This window comes from Chiloscyllium plagiosum, unplaced genomic scaffold (genome assembly GCF_037043375.1).
Source record: "Chiloscyllium plagiosum isolate Xiang-an unplaced genomic scaffold, Cpla_swu_hap1 HiC_scaffold_1, whole genome shotgun sequence".
NCBI classification, from domain to species: Eukaryota; Metazoa; Chordata; class Chondrichthyes; order Orectolobiformes; family Hemiscylliidae; genus Chiloscyllium; species Chiloscyllium plagiosum.
Window position 1 is genome coordinate 107,990,620 of NW_028270139.1, and position 22,111 is coordinate 108,012,730.

The 22,111-nt window shown below is 40.9% G+C and overlaps 1 protein-coding gene across 1 annotated transcript in view; it reads left to right on the forward strand.

Moving 5' to 3' along the window:
- The window catches only part of LOC122548373 (atrial natriuretic peptide receptor 2), a 164,724-nt gene that overhangs the window by 69,232 nt on the left and 73,381 nt on the right, over positions 1–22,111 (forward strand). The window contains exons 6-9 of the mRNA XM_043686946.2: positions 5,118–5,253; positions 6,843–6,927; positions 7,227–7,347; positions 18,067–18,141. Of these exons, the coding sequence (XP_043542881.2) occupies positions 5,118–5,253; positions 6,843–6,927; positions 7,227–7,347; positions 18,067–18,141 (417 nt within the window). The remainder of the gene's footprint in view (positions 1–5,117; positions 5,254–6,842; positions 6,928–7,226; positions 7,348–18,066; positions 18,142–22,111) is intronic.

Consider the following 22,111-nt stretch of genomic DNA (forward strand, 5'->3'; position numbering starts at 1 on the left):
GGGAAACAGTTCATCACAATGTTTGGCATAACTAAGCTATAGGCTTGGGGTTGAAAGTTGAAATGAAACTTGAGAGGGAACATAGAGAAACTGAGGGAGTGTAAGGAAGAAAGGAAAATGTTTGGCTCGGGGAGCAGTGGGATAGGTGGGGGTCACCTTGATTAACAGGCTGAGCCTGTGACTCACATTACAAAGCACACCCTTATTGCCTTTTCTTATGTGAATCACAAATGTACTTTGAAAATGAAAAATAGCTGCCATACAGCTGGAGTGGAGTAAGTGGATTTCTTTCCACCTGCGATCAAGTGAGGCCCTTGAAGGGCATTTGCAACAATCAGATGCTTGCATAGTACAGGTTTCAGACATCTGTAATCATAGAGCTCTGCATGGGAAGAACGTGCAGTGACCAAGCATTTGGAATAGAAATCCTGACTACACACCACCTTCATTAGCCATTACACATTGATCATAGTCATCTCTGGGAAGCAGATACAACTACATAACAACTTCATAAGGACCACTCACAGGTTGCAATTCTCAAAGACAATCCAGAGCCCCAAACACAACACCAGTGGACTTGAATTGCTCTCACTTTGAACTATCAGCATTTGACAACACCCTTTCATGTACATAGCTGCGTTGCTTGGGTGATGTGGGAAAGACACATGTCAGCAATCCTACCACGTTTACACTTACTGTACTTGTATGGCATGGCTTGTGCTGCATACATTGGAATAAGATCTACAGTGTCAGATGTCCAAATATCCCCATTCCTTGGCTCTCCTTGTCAGAGCCATATATTACTGTATCACAGATTATTCTAAACTCTCAATTGTGTGTTATACAAATGCTGAATGCTCACATAATTAAGGATCTGTTCAGTTTCTGATATTCTCCACACAGGTTCATAGGAACTATGACCAAGGGATCCAGTCACAGTAGGGGTTATTGTTGCTATGGCTGTGGTATAACAAAGGCACAGAGACATTGAGATGGAACCACCAAACATCAAGCAAGCCTGGGACCAATGGCACATATCAGCAGCTGCTGAACAGCTTCCATGTGAGACAATCACAGCGGAAACTCCCCTCAGACCAGGTCCAGGAGGCCCAGAGGCTGCCGTCCGACATGCCATTTCTTCCAGATGATTGAGGTGCATTCCGCCATAAACTGTCAATATCCTATGGCGCCTTCACAGTACACTGCTATCTGATGGAGTGAGACCCGCGAATGGGGTGGGCAATCAATGTGACAGCTTCAACTGGCTGCATCCAATGGGTCATTGAGGACCTCTGCGAGATCTCATGACTCTCTCCCTGCAAATGTTTCAAGGCTGTAACCCATGCAGTTTGTACCAAATCACATTGACTCATCTTGTCTCCCTGCATCACAGTCAGTTCTGCAGCCTGGGCAGTTGGTTTTGTGAACTTAGCTGACTTCTCCTAGGACCATAGTGCTATAGTTTGTACATAGAATCACATTGCAAGCACAATATCACAATGCAATAGAACAGGCTTCTATTCCATCAATGCACAAGTCACCTGTGATCATCAGTGCTCCATCTTAGAGGTTTGTGCCAAGTACTCGGAAGCTGCCATGATGCCTATACCCTTGAGAATTCTCATGTTCTTGCTTCACTTGAAGAGCGGGATGTCTTACAAGGATGGCTTCAGGGAACAATGTCTACCCTATGTAACTTGGCTGATGACTCCATTATTTAGTCCCTAACTGAAGTCGAATATCTATACAATGCAGTACATTCTTTCTCCAGGGCAATGGTGAAGCAACTTTCAGGCCCCCTGATGATAAAATGACAAATCTTGAATAGCAAGGAGGCTGGTGGGGGTGGGAGTATCTTTCAGTACTGTCCAGACAGAGTGTGCCACATAAACCCTGGATGCTGTACCCTGCACCCCTGGAACAGGCAAAGAGGGGATGTGATGGAAGCTGAAGAGCTGGGAGAGTGGCAGCTGTCTTCCTGAGTATCTTGAGCAGGACAAACTTCACCTTCACCATGACAGAGTTGTGGAACATAAGGCAAAAGAAACCAGCTTTCCTTCCATTGACTCTGGCTATACTTCCTGCTGCCTTGGGAAAGTAGCCATCGCAATCAAAGACCCCTCCCACCCCAGGAGGAGTCTCTTCCACCCTCTTCCATCGGGCAGAAGATACAAAAGTTTGAAAACACGTACCAACAGATTCAAGAACAGCTTCATCCCCACTGTTATCAGACTTATGAACGAACCTCTCATAAATTAGAGTTGCTCTTTCTCCGCATCTTCTCTGTAAACTATATTCTACATTCTGCTGTATTGCCCTGATGTAAGGTATGATTTGTCTGGTTAGCACGCAACACAATACTTTTCACTGTACCTCAGTACACGTAGAATAATAAATGAATCAAATCTTTTTTCTTGTGCACTGCCATTAATTTCACTGTCACTCTTGGCATTTAACCAGGTAATTGCTAAAACACGTTTCCATAGCCACATCGCATTCCTCAGTGACTGCCTCCTGCTCTGACTCAAGTTTCATCCTTCATGATTTGAATCCACCTAGGATCATAGGTAACTCCCTGATGTTCAACATTCCACAGACAGCTGTTCTCGTCGCATCCTGAGATCCACATGCAGCGCCATGCGTTCTCATATGTGCACTTTCGATCTCTCTGTCCAGCAGTGCCACTTCACACTGGCTCAGCACTACTCCCAGTTCCACTTCATCCTCTGGCTCATTCAACACATTAATAAGAAACTTTTTCTTTCAGTCATGAAGAAACACAAGATGCAACAACTTCAGATATCCAGAGCCCTCCGGAACCTTCCTCCCCTCCCCTTCCCTGTGACACCATCACCACTCCCAACCCAGCTCTCTGATGCTGATGTTCTGTCTTCAGTGAAAGTCTCAGTTTTATCCCTCTGCATCCCCATCTTAATGAATTTCAGGCATGACATGACGTTGAATTCTTCTTCCACTGCCTTCACCTTCATGCCCATTTCCTTGTTCAAGAGTCCTCTCCCCAGCCCACAGACCCCTTCACCCACTTCCAACACTCTCCCTTCACCCACCTCCAACATTCTCCCTTCACCTGGACTGCTCTCTCTGCCCTTTTACCTGAACTTAACCTCTTCATTGAGAATTGTTGATGTGACATTGGTCGTCTCAATTTTTCTGCCCCTTCCCTCCCCAACACTCACGCGAACTGATTGCGCTCCATGCTGTCAGATCCAACCCTGACTTTGTAATTAAACCTGCTGAAAAGGGTGGTGCTGTTGTAATCTGATAGACTAACCTCTACATTGCAGAGGCTGAGTGCCAGCTCTCAGATACCTCCTCCTATCTCCCCCGGTCCATGACTACACCATGGAACATCATGTCAACTATGGTCACGAGCTTCATTTCATCTGGTGATCTCTCCCCCACACAGCTCACTTCTACCTCCTTCCCAAAATGCAGGACTGTTTGGGCAGATTCATTGTTTCTATCTGCTCCTGCCCTACAGAACTCATCTCTTCCTACCTCGACTTGGTCTTTTCTCCCCTCGTCCAGTCCCTGCCCACTTGCATTTACGATTCCTCTGACCCTTTATGTCAGTTCTGAGGAACTCGACCTGAAATGTTAACTCTGATATCACTGCACAGATGTGGTCGAACCTGCTGAGCAATTTCTGTTTTTGATTCAAATCAAATTAGGCAATGTTTAGCTGACGCACACTTGATGTGAGCTTGTCAAGGCCATCATGCATTGACTGTAAATTTGTTGTTGATCGAAAGGCAAGTAACCGTGTAAATGTTTCTGTCTGGTTTTCCCTTTACTTTCCTAATATAGAGTCATAGAGTCCTACAGCATGGAAACAAGCGCTTTGGCCCAAACTGATCCATGCTGACCAAAATGTCCATCCACACTAACCCCACTGCCCTGCATTTGACCCATCTCCTTCTAGTCCTTTCCTACATATGTATTTGTCCAAATGCCTTTTAAATATTGTTAATGTACCTGCCTCAACCACACTCTGCTGGTAGCTCATTCCATACCCGTACCACCTCTGTGTAAAACAATTGCCCTTCAGTTTCCCTTTCATTCTTTCCCCTCTAACTTTAAACTGATGCCCTCTAGTCCTCGATTTCCCAAACCTGGGAAAAAGACTATTCACGCTATCCATGCCTCTCATGATCTTAGATTGTTCAATAAAAGTTAATGTTACATCAGTTTGGAGGTTTGTTTTCACAATATGTGACCCTCCTACATTGAGGATTAATGAGGTGTTATGCTTGCTGGGTGTTGGGGAAGGGGTAGTGCCCTATCAGGGTTCTAATATTGTATGGCAGTAACAACGGGGAACCTAGGCAGCTTCATTCTTGCAGACGCAGTTACAATGAGAGTCGATGAAACAGCTGATGATGTAAAGAGATTGTGAGATGCTGTTTCCAATGAAGCGTCACCTAAGTGTCCTCAGAAGATATTCATTTTTTGTTTCCTTTCGACTTCGTGTAATGTGAAGACCAATTCTTGGTGGCAGCATACTGCCAGTGGCACCAGTTCAGTCAGGTCCTGACAACAGCGAATACTTTTGCACCTGGTGATCACATGATTACACAGTGCTGTAGGGATGGGTTACATACATAATGAAGTGAGCAGTGCAGAATTATATAAGGTAACTCTATTAAGCTCAGAGAAATCCCCTGAGAATTGACCTTAACCAAATGCAGCCCATTAGGTAGCTTGTTAATAAAATTGGGTTTCGCTTGTCCAAAACACAGATTTCAGACACAGAAGTCAATAGTTCTTCCAAGGTTCAACATCATCAATGTCCATCAGAAAGGGCGAAATTTGCTGGATTCCAGAAATTGCAATGAAGTTCCCAAAATTTCCAACAGCCTCTCCAGATAACAGAGTACTGCATTAAAAATAGATGCTGGAAAATTGCTGCATTTTGGTTTGGAGTCCTGAGTAATTTTCTCAAGTCTTTGTTGGAAATATTTTGGAGGGTGCACTGTAAATGATTTCACACTTGTTTCTTTTCTTTTAATACAATTGACATTGTTTAGTTGTTAAGTATAACTGATTTGTTAAAGTAAAATAGGGCTGATTTAAATGTTTTCCTTTATGTTGTACAGGTTGTGGCTCACTATTTGGGAGTGAAAAGGCAGATCTATTGGATTCCTAATGTAGAGATTCACTGGCCATCAGGCTCTGTTCCTCTAGACAACCCTCCATGTGTGTTTGAAACTGATCTTGCTTCCTGCAAGCAGGGTAATGTATTGATTTTTATTAGACAACGTTTTGAAGGCCTCCAATTTCTGTATCAATGCCTATTACAATGTAATAAAATAAGAAACAATGTACAAACACTAAGGATGGATAGGCAGACCATACCCAAACTCTACAAATTTAAAATGGAGAATATCGAGCTGTATTAATCAATTATTTAATTCAAAAGCAGTTTTTTTGATCATTCAATCCCCTTGACCTCTTCAGACGCAGCATAGGTTGCATAGCAAAATGTTCTCAGAGACTACTTCCAGTAGAATATCGTATTAACAACTGACAAAAATCAATATTGCTGGAAAAGCTCACCAGGTCCGGCAGCATCTGTGGAGAGAAATCAGATTTAACATTTTGGGGCCAATGATCCTTCCTCAGATCTGGACCTCCAGTTCTGTGGAAGGGTCACTTGAACCAAAACATTAACTCTGATTTCTCTCCACAGATGCTGCCAAACCTCCTGAGCTTTTCCAGCAATATCGATGTTTGTCTCTGATTTACAGAATCTGCAGTTCTTTCAGTTTTCATACAACAATTTTTTTGGTTGAAGATCTACTGCAATTCCTGTTGAGCATTGACGATGAAAAAGTGTTGCATTTAGCATAGTACAGAGCTATACACTTTTTCAAATTTGAATTTTTCAGTTGCTTGAGTTTTGTGAAGTTTTTCATTTGTATTGCTAACAAACCTACTACTTTGACTAATCACAGTGGAGGTTACTATTAGATCTATATATTAAACCTGCAGTTGGTCAACAGGTCAACACTGAAAAAAAGAGTAATTTTGTTTAAAGGGTTTTGTTTGCACAATGATAGGAAGTATCCTTGTTGATTCAGACCCTGAAATACCAATATCATGATTGCAACTTTGCCCCATTGTGGAAAATTAACTGACAGCAAAAGAGTTGATTTCTTTCTTCTGTTCACAATAACAGAATTTTTCCTTTAAATTACCTGGATATGTTTGGTGGAGTACAAAGCCTCGTCTTAAATTAGAGTAAAACCTGCTATTGATTTTCCATATATTAATTAGAATGGGCACAAATTAGAATGAGCAACTTCTGCCAAATTACCAGTAAGTGCTATGACCCAGCCATGCTTTGAACATTTAGTCTGCTAAGGGGAAAATCTATAATGGGCAGAAATGAGGCTGGAAAATAATAAAGGAATGCATTCCTTTATTATTCTTCCTCAGTTAATGCATTCAGGCCAAATAGATAGTGCAAAACATCTTTACTCTGATGGAAACTGGGTAACCACTGTGAAAATTTTGGCAATGATATAACTGCCCTGTGAAACTGGGAAGCTTGCATTGGATTTGTGCCTGATAAATGGGTTATTGTTCAGAAGTTTCCGCTATGTAATTTAGAACAGGAGAAGACCAATTCACATCATCTTGAAGTCATTACATCTTTGCAAGAAGAATAAGTAGCTTTTACTCCTCCAAAACAATCTAAAGTGTTTTTCAAGCTAAATATGTCATAAACAGAAAGGTGCTATTATATAACTAACTAACCAATAAAAACAAAGACTCATTCTTAATTCACTTGTAACATTTTCCTCTTTTTGCTTTCTTAGCTACGTTCTCTCCACTTGGGATAGTTGCACTGGGAACAGGCCTCACGCTAGCAATTTTTGGAATCTCCAGCTTTCTGGTTTATCGGTATAGTATTTAGAGTTTTGCTAAATTCAATCTAAAAATATTTGAATTTTTTGATTTTTGGTGAAAAAAAATTACATTAGGCAATTAACGTTTTCTGATATGAAAGCTGATTAAGAATCATTGTCTCTTCAAATTGTAAAGTATATTCGACATTAAATAATGGTGCATATCCCCATTTTACTTGTCTAAACATTATTAACTATCACAGTGATGTATTTATAAGTGGTACATATATGATTCAGTAATATATGATTTAGTAAAGGATGTTAATACCAGTATTTAAAATGGTACTTAACTAGGAAACTAAAGCTGGAGAAGGACCTGGCCAGTATGATGTGGCGAATCCGCTGGGATGAACTCCAAATGGGAAACAGTGATAAATTCCGGAAGACCGCTGGTAGCAGGCTGACCTTATCACTGGTAAGTGCACAGAAACCATTTTTCTTTGTGAAAATGCCCTAATTTTGCAGAATCCCAGTTTCATTGACTCAAGAAGATGAAAGTAACTAACATTCTGTATGACAGTACTGTAACTTGTTCATGGACAGCTTAATGATGTGAATTGTTCATGGCCAGTTTGGAGTAAATGGACTAGGGACAGGTGCGATCTGAAGTCTGTTGGCAGAGATGTCGTGTTACAATCAGAATTCTCTCCCACACTTAATTCAAATTTTAATGACACACCAGCTAATATTCCAGCAAGATTATAGATCATCTATCAGAACTGTAAATGATTGAAATGTCAAGGTACATATTGGGAGAACTGTTTCCAATGCAACATGTTCACCCCTTGACTTATCACTGCTGACAAAGTGCCTAGATTTGTGTATGGATTAGAAATCAAAGTAAGGTAAAGCAAGGCGGAGGTGCTATACTATTATAGTGTGGATGAAGGGCAAAGTGCTGAAACACAAGGCAAGACAGAGCTGCTATAAGCATCCAGAAATGCAGAGTTATTGAGTATTTAAAGAGTGAGTGAGGGACCCCATGATGTGCTCTGGTCTCGTCTGCAAACTGGACATCTGTCCCTATGTGCACAGTGTAATGTAGAGCTTTAGAATGAATGGTGCCACTGTGCTCCAAAGAGCAGCATTAAATTGCAGAAATGAATGTGGATTAGAGACATGCCATGATGAGACGATGTGTGTCCTGAGATGTTGGTGCAAGGTGTCCAACATGGAGATCTGGAGGAGCAAGCCTCCTGTTCTAATTTGAACTTGGTGCCTAATTTCTATCCAATGGGTGGGAAAATGGGAGTCTGCATATTAATAACTGGGTGTGATTAGGTAGTAATAGAAATGCAGAAAATAGGAGTAGGATCAGGCCATTTAGCCCTTTGAGCCTGCTCCGCCATTCCATATGGGTCATGGCTGATCATCCAACTCAGTACCCTGCTCCCACTTTCTCCTTATACTGTTTGATCCCTTTAGCCCTAAGAATTATATACATCTGTTTTCTGAAAACATTCAATGATTTTGTCTCAACTACTTTTTGTGACAGAGAATTCCACAGTATCACCAGTCTCTTCACCTCAGTCCCAAATGGCCTACCCTGTGTCCTTAATTTGTGACCCTTGGTTCTGGACTCCCAATTAGTAGAACATCCTTCCTGCATTTACTCCTGTCTATTCGTGGTTTCTATGAGAGGCTTCTCATTCTTCTAAACACCAATAAATATGAACTGATTCAGTCCCCCTTCATTTGTCAGCCTTGCTGGCTGAGCATTCATTGCACTCCCTCCACAGTCAGAACATTATTCTTCAGATAAGGAGACCAAAACTGCACACACTACTCCAGGTGGGGTGTCACAAAGACCCTATCTAATTGCAGCAAGACATCCCTGCTGCAGTACACAAGCCCTCTCCCTTTGAAGGCCATTTGGCTTCTTCACTGCCTGCTGCATGTTAATTTTCAGTAACTGGTGTATAAGGACACTCAGGTCTTGTTGCATCTGCCCCTTTCACAATCTATCGTCATCCAGGTCCATGTGTATTGCCATTCTGATTTTGTTACCAAAGTGGATAACCTCATATGGTCCACATTATACTTCATCAGCCATGCAGTTCCCCACTTATCCGAATCACACTGAAGCATCTGTGCATCCTCCTCATAGCTCACCCTTCCACACAACATTGTGTTATCTGCAAACTTGGAGATATTACATCTATTTGCCTCATCTAAATTATTGATATATAATGAGAATAGCTGAAGTCCAAGCTGAGTCCAGCGATACCCTCCAGTCAATCCTGCCATTCAGAAAAAGACCTATTTATTCCTACTCTTTGTTTCTTGTCTGTAGACCAGTATTTCAGTGCACTATTCCTAATCCCATGTGCTTTAATTTTACATGCTGATGTGTGTGATAAAAAAGTGAAGTTACCATAGTCTTTCCAGACCATAGAGGATAAAAGAGGGAGATAACATTTAACCTGAGAGTAACCAACCCTCAGGTAAGGGGAGAGGTTGAGAAGGAGAATCCTTCAGTACACAAATTGAATCTCATGCTGTTAGCATCACTGCATTGCAACTGAGTTCAGTGGAACCCCAAGAGAGACAATTTAAGGTGCTGGATTTAAGCTCCAGTCTCAATAAATCAAGTTGTGGGCTCAAATCTTCCTGTTACCAATATGTCCTGTCAGTAATTTCTGTGGTTAGGTATGAGGAGCTGAGGTTGGCGGTGTTCAGTTTGTACTCATTGGAGTTTAGAAGAATAGGAGGAGCCCTTCATGAAACATAGAAGATTCTTCGAGGACTTGACAGGGAAATGTTGTTTTCCCTTGTGGAGAGTCCAGAACCAGAAAGCAGAATCTCAGAATGAAGGTCTACCCATTTATTACCAAGGTGAAGAGGACTTTCTTCTGTCAGAGAGAGCTCAATCTGTGGAATTCTGTACTGTAGAGGCTGCATCTGTAAGTACATTCAGGGATGAGCTAGACAGATTTTTCATTAGGAAGGGTATGGAGAAAAGGCAGGAAAGTGGAGTTCAGGATTTGGGGCAGCACGGTGGCACAGTGGTTAGCACTGTTGCCTCACAGCACCAGGGACCCAGGTTCAACTCCCACATTGGGCAACTGTCTGTGTGGAGTTTGCACATTCTCCCCGTGTCTGCGTGGGTTTCCTCCGGGTGCTCTGGTTTCCTCCCACAGTCCAAAGGTGTGCAGGTTAGGTGAATTGGCCATGCTAAATTGCCTGTAGTGTTAGGTGTAGGGGAATGGGTCTGGGTGGGTTGCTCTTCGTAGGGTCGGTGTGGTCTAATCTAATTAGGATTATCCGATTAGCCATGATCTGATTAAATAGCAGAACAGACTCGGTGGAGTAAATGGCTTTGTTGTGTTGCTATATTCATATGGTCTTTGACCTTCAGCCAAAAAGGAGAAAAAAATATTTTTAGAACTATAGGTTTTGCTAATACAAGGTATGTTTTTTTTTACACAGAGGGTGGTAGGTGTCCAGAATGTACTGCTGGGGAGGTGGGAGAAGCAGAAACAATAGCAATGTTTAAGAGGCATTTAGACAGACACATTAACAGCAGGAAATTGAGGGATGTGGTTCATGTGCAGCCAGATAGAATTAGTTGAGAATGGCATCATGGTCAATGCAGACATGGTGGGCCAAAGGGCCAGTTCTAGCACTATACTGTTTTATGTTTTATTATCAAAGAGTCCCTAATACTTGGGAAATTTCAGTGAAAGTGTCTTGCTTTTTATAGTATTTTGATTCCTTCGGCTTTGCAACTCCATCTGTATGGGTTTCTCTCACCTTAGGGTGATGCTATATCATTCCTTAACTAGAAATTGCATCTTTTGTTAAGAAGAAGAAAGAGGCTTATATGTTAATGAGGCAAGATGGTTCAGATGAGGCGATGGAGAATTACAGATCAGCTAGGAAGGATTTAAAGAGAGAGTCAAGAAGAGCAAAGAGAGGACATGAGCAGTCTTTAGCAAATAGAATAACGGAGAACCCTAAAGCTTTCTATAGGTAAGTGAGGAATAAAAGGATGATTAGGGTAGGAATACGGCCAGTCAAAGACAGAAGTGGGAAGTTGAGTGTGGATCCTGCAGAGATCGGAGAGGTGCTAAATCAACATTTCTCATTGGCATTTACTCAGGAAAAGGAAAATATTGTAGAGAAGAAAAATGAGGTACGACATATTAGACTAGAAAGGATTGAGGTTAGTTACGCACAGGTGTTATCAATTCTAGAAGGAGTGAAAGTAGACAAGTCCCCTGGGCCAGATGGGATTTATCCGAGGATTTTCTGGGAAGCTCGGGAGGAGATAGCAGAGCCTTTGGCTTTGATATTTGAGTCATCATTGTCTATGGGTTTAGTACCTGAGGACTGGAGGTTTGCAACTGTTATGCCCTTGTTCAACAAGGGCAGTAGGGATGAACCAGGTAATTATAGACCAGTGAGCCTTACTTCTGTTGTAGGAAAGGTTTTGGAAAGGATTATAAAAGATAAGGTATATAATCATCTAGCAAGCAATAATTTGATTTCAGATAGTCAACATGGTTTCGTCAAAGGAGGTTGTGTCTCACAAACCTCATTGAGTTTTTTGAGAAGGTGACCAAGCATGTAGATGAAGGTAGGGCAGTTGATGTGGTATACTTGGACTTCAGTAAAGCCTTTGATAAGGTTCCACATGGTAGGCTGTTGGAGAAAATGCAGAGGCATGGAACTGAGGGTGATTGAGCAGTTTGGATTAGAAACTGGCTTTCTGGAAGAAGGCAGCGAGTGGTGGTTGATGGAAAATATTCAGTCTGGAGTCCGGACTAGTGGTGTGCCACAAGGATCTGTTTTGGGACCACTGCTGTTTGTCATTTTTAATAAATGACTTAGACACAGGCATAGGTGGATGGATTAGTAAATTTGCAGACGACACTAAAGTCGGTGGAGTAATGGACAGTTTGGAAAAATGTTACAGGTTGCAGGGGACTTGGATAAACTGCAGAATTGGGCTGAGAGATGGCAAATGGAGTTCAATGCAGCTAAATGTGAGGTGATGCACTTTGGGAAGAATAACAGGAAGGCAGAGTACTGGGTCAATGGAAAGATTCTTGGTAGTGTGGATCTGCAGAGCGATCTTGGAGGCAATGTACATAGATCCCTGAAAGTTGGATAGTGCTGTTAAGAAGGCATACGGTGTGTTAGGTTTCATTGGTAGAGGGATTGAGTTCTGGAGCCGCAATATCATGCTGCAACAATACAAAACGCTGGTGTGGCCACATTTGAAATATTGTGTACAGTTCTGGTCGCCCCATTACAAAAAGGATGTGGAAACTTTGGAAAAGGTACAGAGGAGATTTACCAGAATATTGCCTGGTCTGGAGGGAAGGTCTTATGAGGAAAGGCTGAGAGACTTGGGTCTGTTCTCATAGGAAAGAAGAAGGCTAAGGGGGGATTTGAAAGAGACATACAAGATAATCAGAGGATTAGATAGGGTAGACAGAGAAAGACCTTATCCTAAGATGATGATTTCAGCCTGTACGAGAGGGCATAACTACAAATTGAGGGGTGACAGATTTAAGACTGATGTCAGAGGCAAGTTCTTTACACAGGGTGTGGAATGCTCTACCTGCTAATGTAGTCAACTCAGCCACATTAGGGAGATTTAAACAATCCTTAGATAAGCTCATGGATGATTTTGGGATAGTGTAGGGGGACGAGCTGAGAAAAGTCCACAGGTCGGAACAACATCGAGGGCCAAAGGGCCTGTTCTGCGCTGTATTGTTCTATGTTCTATTCAGTGAAAATTCCTTTGTGAAGTTATGAGCTTTTATCTAGTAAACTTTTAAACTTAACTTCATCTGTGCCTTATTCTTTCAACCTGAAAAGAATTCTTTGTTAAATATCTATCGGTAAAGTTGTTTCAATTTCTGTCTTTATGAGTGTTGTCTTCTCTTGGTTTCTCATTGTATTTATATGATCAGGACTTCTGGCAGTCTTATCATTTGGAAGGTTCCTGTTCTCTTCTGCTGTGATATTGCTCTGTCTTCTCAAGCCTCCTCTTTGGTGACTAAGCAATTATTGAGACTGTTTCTTTGTCTGTGATACTTTAATTAATACCATGCACATGACATTTCCATATCTCCTTTGTGGTATTTCTTTTCCTAGCTGCAATGGAGTTTTTCAAGTTCAATTCCGACTTGCATCTTAAGTGGCTGTAAATATCTATATCTATTTACCTAATTAGCTATACTTAATTCCTTATCAAACCAATATTTCTGAACAAATATTGTTTCAAGACTGTGAGAAAGGTCTTCTCAACATCTTACACAATTCTCCCAAATTCTCCTGCACAGTTCAAATGGTTCAGAGTCCTGGAAATTTCCACCTATTGTGTTTCTATAATCTCGAGCCTCATTTCATTCCATAGCTTATGATCTCTCTCAATCAGACCATTAATAGATACCTGTCTTTCTCATACCACTTCTTTCTATATTTTTATCCTAATTTTTCTACTTTATCCTATTTTGCTGTAACACTGAAAACATCAGCGACAGCATGAAAACAATGTTGTGCAAGCAAAATAAGATGCAGTTTTAGGCACTGGGCAGTATTACATCTGATCTGAAATTGGATGTTTGACACATGATCGAATAAAAGCTGTTCTTCCTGTTGCATTGTCATAATATTATAGTAAAAATTGTAATTGCATATAATCTACTTCCCACAGCTGGAGAAACACTACATATAGCTTTCTGGACACCAAGCCAATAGCTTTTGAATAAATCATCATCTAAAACTAGAATTAAAACAAAATACAAGTATAACACTCGCGTCAGTTGTTAATTTATTGGTCCCAGTTGATGAAATGTATAAACAGTTTGAATTTGCTTTACTACCACTCATAAAATAGACTTGGAAGGAAATCCTAGCGTTAATTATCTTGAATTATGGAAGATTAATGTTCACATCAGACAAGTGCCAAGCAATGACTGTCTCCAACAAGAGAGAATCTAAACACCTTAACTTGACATTCAATGGCTTTCCATCATTGAAAACCCCACAATAAACAACCTAGTCATTACCACTGAACAAAAACTGCCCCGGATCAGTCATATAAATTCTGCTGCTACAAGAACAGGGTTCGCAGTGTAAGGGTATGCACTAGGCCATTTAAGGCCTGATATAAGGAGAAATTTCCTCTCCCAGAATGTGGTGAGCCTGTGGAATTCTGAGTGACAGAAAGTGACTGAGTCCAAAATATTGCATGTTTACAAAGAGTTTGGTAATATTCTCAGGGCAAAAGGGAGCAAAGAATCTGGGGAGAAAGCAGGAACAGGGTACTGAGTTAGATGATCAGTCATATCATACTGAAGGGCGGAGCAGGCTCTAAGGGCTGAATGGCTTTCTCCTTACTTTCCAAGTTTCTATGATGTTGCAGTGCTATGCAATAAGAGCAGGAGAGTGGGACTAATTGGATAGCTCTGAGCCAATGAGGCACAATGAACAAATAATCTCCTTCTTGTGATGTTCGATTATATGAATGAACAATCAGTAAATTATATCATGTATTCTTCAAATGAAGGAAGTAGCTATTCTAAAACATTCAGATGTTTCATCTCTGGATACTCCTTCCACTTTTCTTACTTGTTCAAAATACTCCTGTTTGGGCCTCACCTCGAACCATGAAGTAGATTGTATATTTTACTCAGGATTTCTGATGAGTTGAACTTTGAGTTAACACAGCCAGAAGATGGTTTTGCTTGCAGAGAATTTTCCATAAGTTGAAGCTAAGTTCAAAGTAATGTATCCAGGATCAAAGGCAGTTATGAGCAAAACAAAATCAAAAGTAAAGTTCTAAAACTTTGGTCCCTGAAGTGATTTCTAAATATCACTTATTTTACTAAAATTAGCAATGCTGCATTGGTGGTTTAGCCATAAACTCTGAGTAAGAGACTTGTGTTTGAGATTTGAAGGCAATTACTGAAATTCAAGCTGCAACAACTGATTTACAATATCCGGAGAAGTAAGTTAGAAGTGTTAGATGACAGATCGACAGCTAATTTTCTATTTTGGGGTTACTTAACATGAGAATGTCTCTTTGGTTAATTGGATGGAAACTTTGACGGTCCAGCTTTATTCTAGCCAGGGTTGGTTCATTTCGATTTGGTTGTAAATTGACTTTTGCTGCAATGTTGCTAGTTTACTATAAAATATCTGTTTGAAAGTATGCGTAGAATTTTTAAGAAAATAATAGCAAACATGCATGCCATAGGTTTAATCAATAGAAGTGAGATGACAACACTCTAGACACTGGATTATTGAACTGACTGCCACATTCCTGATCATGTATTGGCATTAAGCTGTCACAATACCGATCTAGTTAACTGAAGCCTTCTTTTAATGTGTAGGCCAGGATCCCATGCTACTTTTTCAGTATTCTGTTGCCTGAGTTTTGACATTTCCACACTGCTATTCAGATTACCCTATTGTCTTTCCCCATGCTATCATGCAGTCTGCTCTGTCATTACAAGCCCCGAGAAAACTCAGCCCCTTTGACTTTAGTTTCTTATGTACCCCTAACCTTCATCACTATTGTGTATGTTTTCAGCCACCTGCACCCAAAAGTCTGAAATTCTTTAACCAGGTCCTGAAAACCCGAGATTTTATTAGCTTCCTTTCTTTTTTTGCTCAGTCTACATTTTGTTTGATGAGATCCCTTGGTCATATTTATGGACTTAATGAAAGTTGGACGTCTTTATTCACAGAGATCAGGATCATGCCAACTGGTAAGAGCCCCATTGTTATCACCTTTGGGAATGGTCCTTTGTGTGAAGTCACACAGCTAAGTGGTGAGGAGGAGCCTTTCCCAGCAGGGAGCAGATGGGTGGTATCAGAGAACCACAGGATGGGAGTAGGGGCAAAATTCCACCTCCATTCATCCATCCCAGTCACGTCAGCTAGTCAGAGCTAAGCAAATATTTTTGGAAGGCAGTGGTATAGCTGAGCATCCATAACTATTGGCTAGGCACCCACCAGGGACATAGAGACATCGAGTCATGGAGGTCTACAGCATGCAAACAGGCCCTTTGGCCTAACTTGTCCGTGCCGCCCAGTTTTCACAATTTAAACTGGTCCCATTTATCTGCATTTGGTCCATATCCCTCCATACCTATCCCATCCATCTACCTGTCTAAATGTTTCTTAAATGGAAAAATTGTACTCGCTTCCACCACTACCTGTGGCAGCCTGTTCCAGACACTCACCACTCTCTGTTGAAAGAATTGCCCCTCTGGATCTTTTTTGTATCTCTTCCCTCTCACCTTCATCCTAAGCCCTCTAATTTTTAAGCTCCTTTACCATGGGGAAAAGCTGCTGGCTATCTACCTTGTCTATCTACCCCTCAGTCTCCTATGCTCCAGAGAAAAAAGTCCCAGCCTATCCAACCTCTCCTCATAACTCAAACTGTCCAGACTAGGTGGCATCCTACTAAATGTTTTCTGCACCCTTTCTAGTTTAATAATATTCTTTCAAAGTAGGACAATCAGAATTACATGCAATACTCCAAATGTGGCCTCACCAATGTCCTGTACAGCTGTAACAAAACTTCCCAACTCCTGTACTCAATGAAAGCTAACATGCTGAAAGTCTTCTTCACCACCCTATCTACCTGTCACTCCATTTTCCAGGAGCTATGAATCTGTACCCCTTGATCCCATTGTTCTATAATCCCATTGGGCAATTTATCATGACCAATTCACCTAACCTGCACATTTTTTGGATTGTGGGAGGAAACCGGAGCACCCGGAGGAAACCCATGCAGACACGGGGAGAATGTGGAAACTGCACACAGATAGTTGCCTGAGGCGGGAATTGAACCCGGGTCTCTAGCGCTGCGAGGCAGCAGTGCTAACCACCGTGACGCCCACAAATTTTATATATGTCTGAAAATTTGAAAATCTAATCAGAGATAACAAAAAGTTAACTCCAACCATTTTTCTCAGCAATATAATTTACTGACACACAACCTATGTGAAGTATCTCTCCTATCTTTAATCTCTAAGTCAGCTGACAAGTTTGCAAGTTTCAGAGTTTTGTGTTTTCTCCATGACTGTCTCTCCCCTAGTCACATAGCAAGCTAACTCATTGACATTTCTCTGACTTCAACTACATTGAAGTTACTAAGCAACAGAGCATAGAATCCCTACAGTGGAAATAGAAGCCATTCAGCCCATCGAATTTGCCTCGACACACAAAGGCCATTCAAACCGGCATAAATGCAGTGGTTCTCTGAACAGTTAGTGTCAAACCCTAACCTTATCTCCATAACCCTACATGTTTTTCTACTTAAATAATCATTGAATATCTTCTTAAATATCTTAATGGAACCTGCATCTACCACATTTTGAGACAGTGCATTCCAAACCTGGACTTCTGGCTGTGAGAACAAGTCTCTTCTTTCACCTTTTATCCACTACTTTTACAAATACTTTAAAACCGTACCCTCAGGTTCACAATCCATTGATGGATGGAAACAGTTCCTCCAGGTTAACTGCATCTGCAGTATTATGCTTTTGTTAGAACTTCCTTGAATCCCACTAAAAAAAAAAATGACTCTTTAAAAGAAGTCAACTTCAGAGAACAGAAAATGAAAAAAACATTTTCCTATACTTTATAACCCAAGTTCCTAAAAACAAATAATATATTATAAACCTTCATCACACTACCAAACGTTCATCATTTGGTTCATCCTACCATACGCAAGAACTTTGTAGCTTCCCTGTATCTTTCTTTGGTAGATCCTTAGGACTGCAAATTTGGAATGAGAGATGAAGGCTGCTAAATCTTGGATAAATATACAAGTGATGTTTTACATTCAGACAACAAATGGTTAAAGGGTAGACTTGTACCTTTAGAAAGCCATCTGATACCATGTACGGTGAAATCAGGTCAAACTGTGTGCGATTTTCAGATCATTCAAATTAAATGACACATGACTATTTTGTTTATCTTTCTTCTTGGTGATAGATGAAAGATGGACAATTCTCCCTTTATATCTGTTTTAAAGCTGTACACTGAAAGGGAAGAATGGTGTTTTATCGGATCGTTATGCTTTAATGTGAGGATAACTTTGATAAGTGAATATGCTGTGTAAGTAACATGTGTTACATTTTCTTATTTGTTTTACCAATAGCGGGGCTCCAGTTATTGCTCATTACTGACGACACAAGGGAAATACCAGCTTTTTGCAAAGACTGGCTATTTTAAGGTACTAATCTCAATTCTGTCTTAAGTATATCTATTTGCATTTTGGCTATGATGTCAGACTTTCAAAAGGACAAGTCCAGGAGGAAAATGAAACAAGATTTGCAATAATCATTGAGCCACAAGAAATCCACAGCTGCCAGAAACAACAAATCCATTCCCACTTTCAGCTCAGTGTGAAATGTATTCCTCAGAGTTCTTTCGTGTTCTTAACTCCCTGGGGTGGTCACTGGTCAGGACCTTACTTTACAGGGCTTGTCACTGAAGAATGTTAAATATGGCCATAGACAGAAAAAAACTATAAACTATATCTGTAAATATGACTCAAAAAGGAAATAGTTTCATCGTGTTATTAATCTAACAGTATTAAATTAGATATCTACTGCCAGCTATATTTTTTCCTTCACCTAGCATCATGTGGTGAAGACTTGGAATGTCAATTTCCTCTTCCTTCTCAGCTGTAATTATTTTTGTGATGGCATAAAGGAATCCCTTTCCCACCCCTTACAGGTACAAATCAAGGGTTCATGTTGGCACAGTGCAGTGCTTATTCATTCCTCCTACCAATGTAAGTGCAATATTCCAGCTAAATAAAGGATCACAGAAGGCAGCGATGGAAAAGGGGAAAACACTGAAACTCCGAATGCAACCTTCAACCAATAACCAAAATGAAATGATTAGGAAGACAATTTTATCTTGGTTTAAAGCTGAAGACTACAAAATAATGATACTTTGCATCTTTAGGTTTGAAGTTGCAGCTTACAACTTCATTTTTGTGAGACTGAAGTGCTTTTATGGACCTTTTATTACAAAGGTTTGTCAGGTTAAGCAGTGTGTGTAGGTAATGTGCTGGGCTCTTCTGTCATTGAGGATGGGGATATATGTGAAGGCTTGTTCTCCAGTGAGTTGTTTTTAATGATCCACCACTGTACATGACTGGATGTGGCAGGACTGCAGAGCTTAGATCTGATCCATTGATTGTGGGCTTGCACTATCCATTGAATCAGGGTTGATCCCCTGCCTTGATGGTAATGGTTGAGTAGGGGATATGCTGGGCCATGAGTTTGCAAATTGTGCTGGAGTACAATTCTGCTGCTGTTGATAGATGCCCAGTGTTGAGTTGCTAGATCTGTTTGAAGTCAGGCCCGTTTCGCACGATGATAGTGCCACACAACTTGATGGAGGGTATTCTTAATGTGAAGCTGGTATTTCACCTCCACAATGACCAGCCTGTTGTCACTCTGACCGATACAGTCATAGACAGATGCATCTGCAACTGACAGATTGGTAAGTATGAGGTAAAGTATGTTTTGTCCTATTGTTGGTTCCCTCACTATCTGCTACAGACCTGTCCAGCAGCTATGTTCTTTAAGACCTGACCAGCTCAATCGGTAGTGCTGCTTGACATTAGATAGACATTAAAATCCCCCACCCATTCTGTGCCCTTGCCATCCTCAGTGCTTCTTCCGAGTATTGTCCAACATGGAGGAGTACCAATTCATTAGTGCAGGGAGGATGGTCCATGGTAATCAGCAGGAGGTTTCCTTGCCCATGTTTAGCCTGAAGTCACGAGACTTCATAGCGAGCGGAGTCAATGTTGAGGAATCCCCTCCTGACTGTATACCACTGTGCCACCACCTCAGCTGGGTCTATCCTGCTGATGGGACAGGACATATGCAGGGATGCTAATGGTGACATTGTCTGTAAGATATTATTCTGTATGACTGCATCAGGTTGTTGCTTGACTAAGTTGAGTGGCAGCTTTCCCAATTGCTTTTTATTAAAATGTTTATTACAGCAGTACATCCACGACCCTAGTTTCAACTATAGGAAGTTTGGGCAGAGACCACCTAAGGGCCACATAACGTCTCGACTGACATTGAGGACAAAGCCAAACGGGGCAAGAATTGACCATAACTGTGTACCATATCATCACATATTTGTGATCCAACAACCTTTGTCCCAACACAACATTTCAGAATAGAAGTAAAAGCATTTGAAATAGATATGTTATTGCAAAATGGAACAAAACTATAAATAAATTCATTTGTGTCACATTTGTGCAAAAGAGATCATCGGTGCCTGAAAGAGTGAGCATCAAGCCCCCTTGTCATTTAAAAATTGCCTTTAGTAAGGCTTTTCAAGCACAGTGGAAGCTCCACTATCTGTCACAATAACTCAGACTGATGAATAATGTGAAGAGCTTTAATTTTGGTCTTTCTTTCACAATATAAAAGCATACCAGTTAAACGAATGATTACTGATGCAATTCAAAAAGCAAAAGAAGCATGATGTAATTTTATTCGTGGAGGGAAAGAAGATGAAGTAAAAGTGAGAATAGGAAGAGCACCATTAAGTGATGTCGTATACAGGGATTCACTTTGCATAAATCGGATGAATAATTTCCATGGCAAGGAACAGGAATGTGGATAATTAAGTGTTTTTGATTAGGCTAGATTCAGGTGCTTAGAAATGGTTTTGCTTCTAAAAGAAAATACTCTATCACGAAGGTACATGGTTATTTTTAAAATTTTAACCAAAAAGGCTAAGAGATGAAAATATTTATCCAGTACTTATTGCAACTTCCTCATTTTCTTTTTTTAAAAAAAACTGGATGTAGTTTTATTTTAAATGTTGGAAGTATCCCTGAAATGTTCACTAAAATCTGACTTAATATTAGGTATTTAGAATTTGAAATCAAGACTTTAATGTCAACTTCAGTTTCAAATGACCATAGTTTAATAGAAACTGAATTAGCTCCACAGAGGCTGGAATCCCTTCAACAGGTCACCCTTTATTGACACATGGAAAGATCTTGACACTGATCCATCTCCCCTCAGAGCCAGCTCTCCTGTTTATATCTGTCAGCCAGGACTCCCTGCTTGGACCAGATTAACAGCACCAATCAGGTAGCTCATATTCTGTGAGGTCCACCTGGCTGACCTCATCACAATCATTATCTCCCTCCCCCTCTGAATTCGTGAACATAGGTTGGTTCTTTTTTTTGTAGCTCCTCCTGGGGTGTATTAGCACCAGGTTGGGTTCCTCCAACTCTGCCTCAAGAAATGGATGGCATGTAATGCATTGTAGTTTGCCTCTTGTGCCCAAGAGCGTCTCGGAAGAAATTCATTTGAGGCACTGACGTTCACCATGTCCATCGCAGATTCCGAGATTCTTCAACACTTGATGGATAAGAAGAACCCACGGGTTCCAGAACAGTGGGAAAGGCCATTGAGGAGTCAGGCACACTGGCTCTCACACAGTTTGCAGCTTTCATATGGTCCACATGCTTGACCGTCGCACCCACCTAGACATTACATATCACTGGACATGACCTCGTATTGACCATGCCATTTACCCATGCAGGGCCATTCCCATGGTTCCTACACCAAACTCCATCCCTGAAGTAAACTGTCTCTGGCAATTAGTGGAATCTCGCATTCGGCATTCATGTTCCTGATGCAATTTCACTCTCCCAGCAAGGCCCGGGATGGTCAGAATTAACTTGGTGCGGAGTCTTCTACCCATTATCAACTCTGCTGGAGTTATTCCTGAGATGGACACAGTGAACATCAGTGCCTCAAATGAATTTCTTCTGAGACGTCTTGGGCACAAGAGGCAAGCTACTACGCGTTATATGCCATCCATATCTTGAGGCAGAATTGGTCCGAAAATCAAACAGGATTCGGGACAGTTTGGTATCTGAAGTATTGAATTTAAGCAAGAAGTTGATGATACATCTTAACCTTCTCCTGAAGTCTCAGTATTCCATCTCGTATTATTCCATCTCATTCATCCAACCCATATTAAAAAATGGCTTAAGGCACTATTCACTGCAAAGGATATGAACCTTGACAATAATCTGACACTAGTACACCTGTACGTACAAACAAACAAATTGCAAGGAGGAATAGGACATACCCTTCAGTAAGATTGTGGCAGATTAGAGTACTCCATATTTCTACCTATCCATG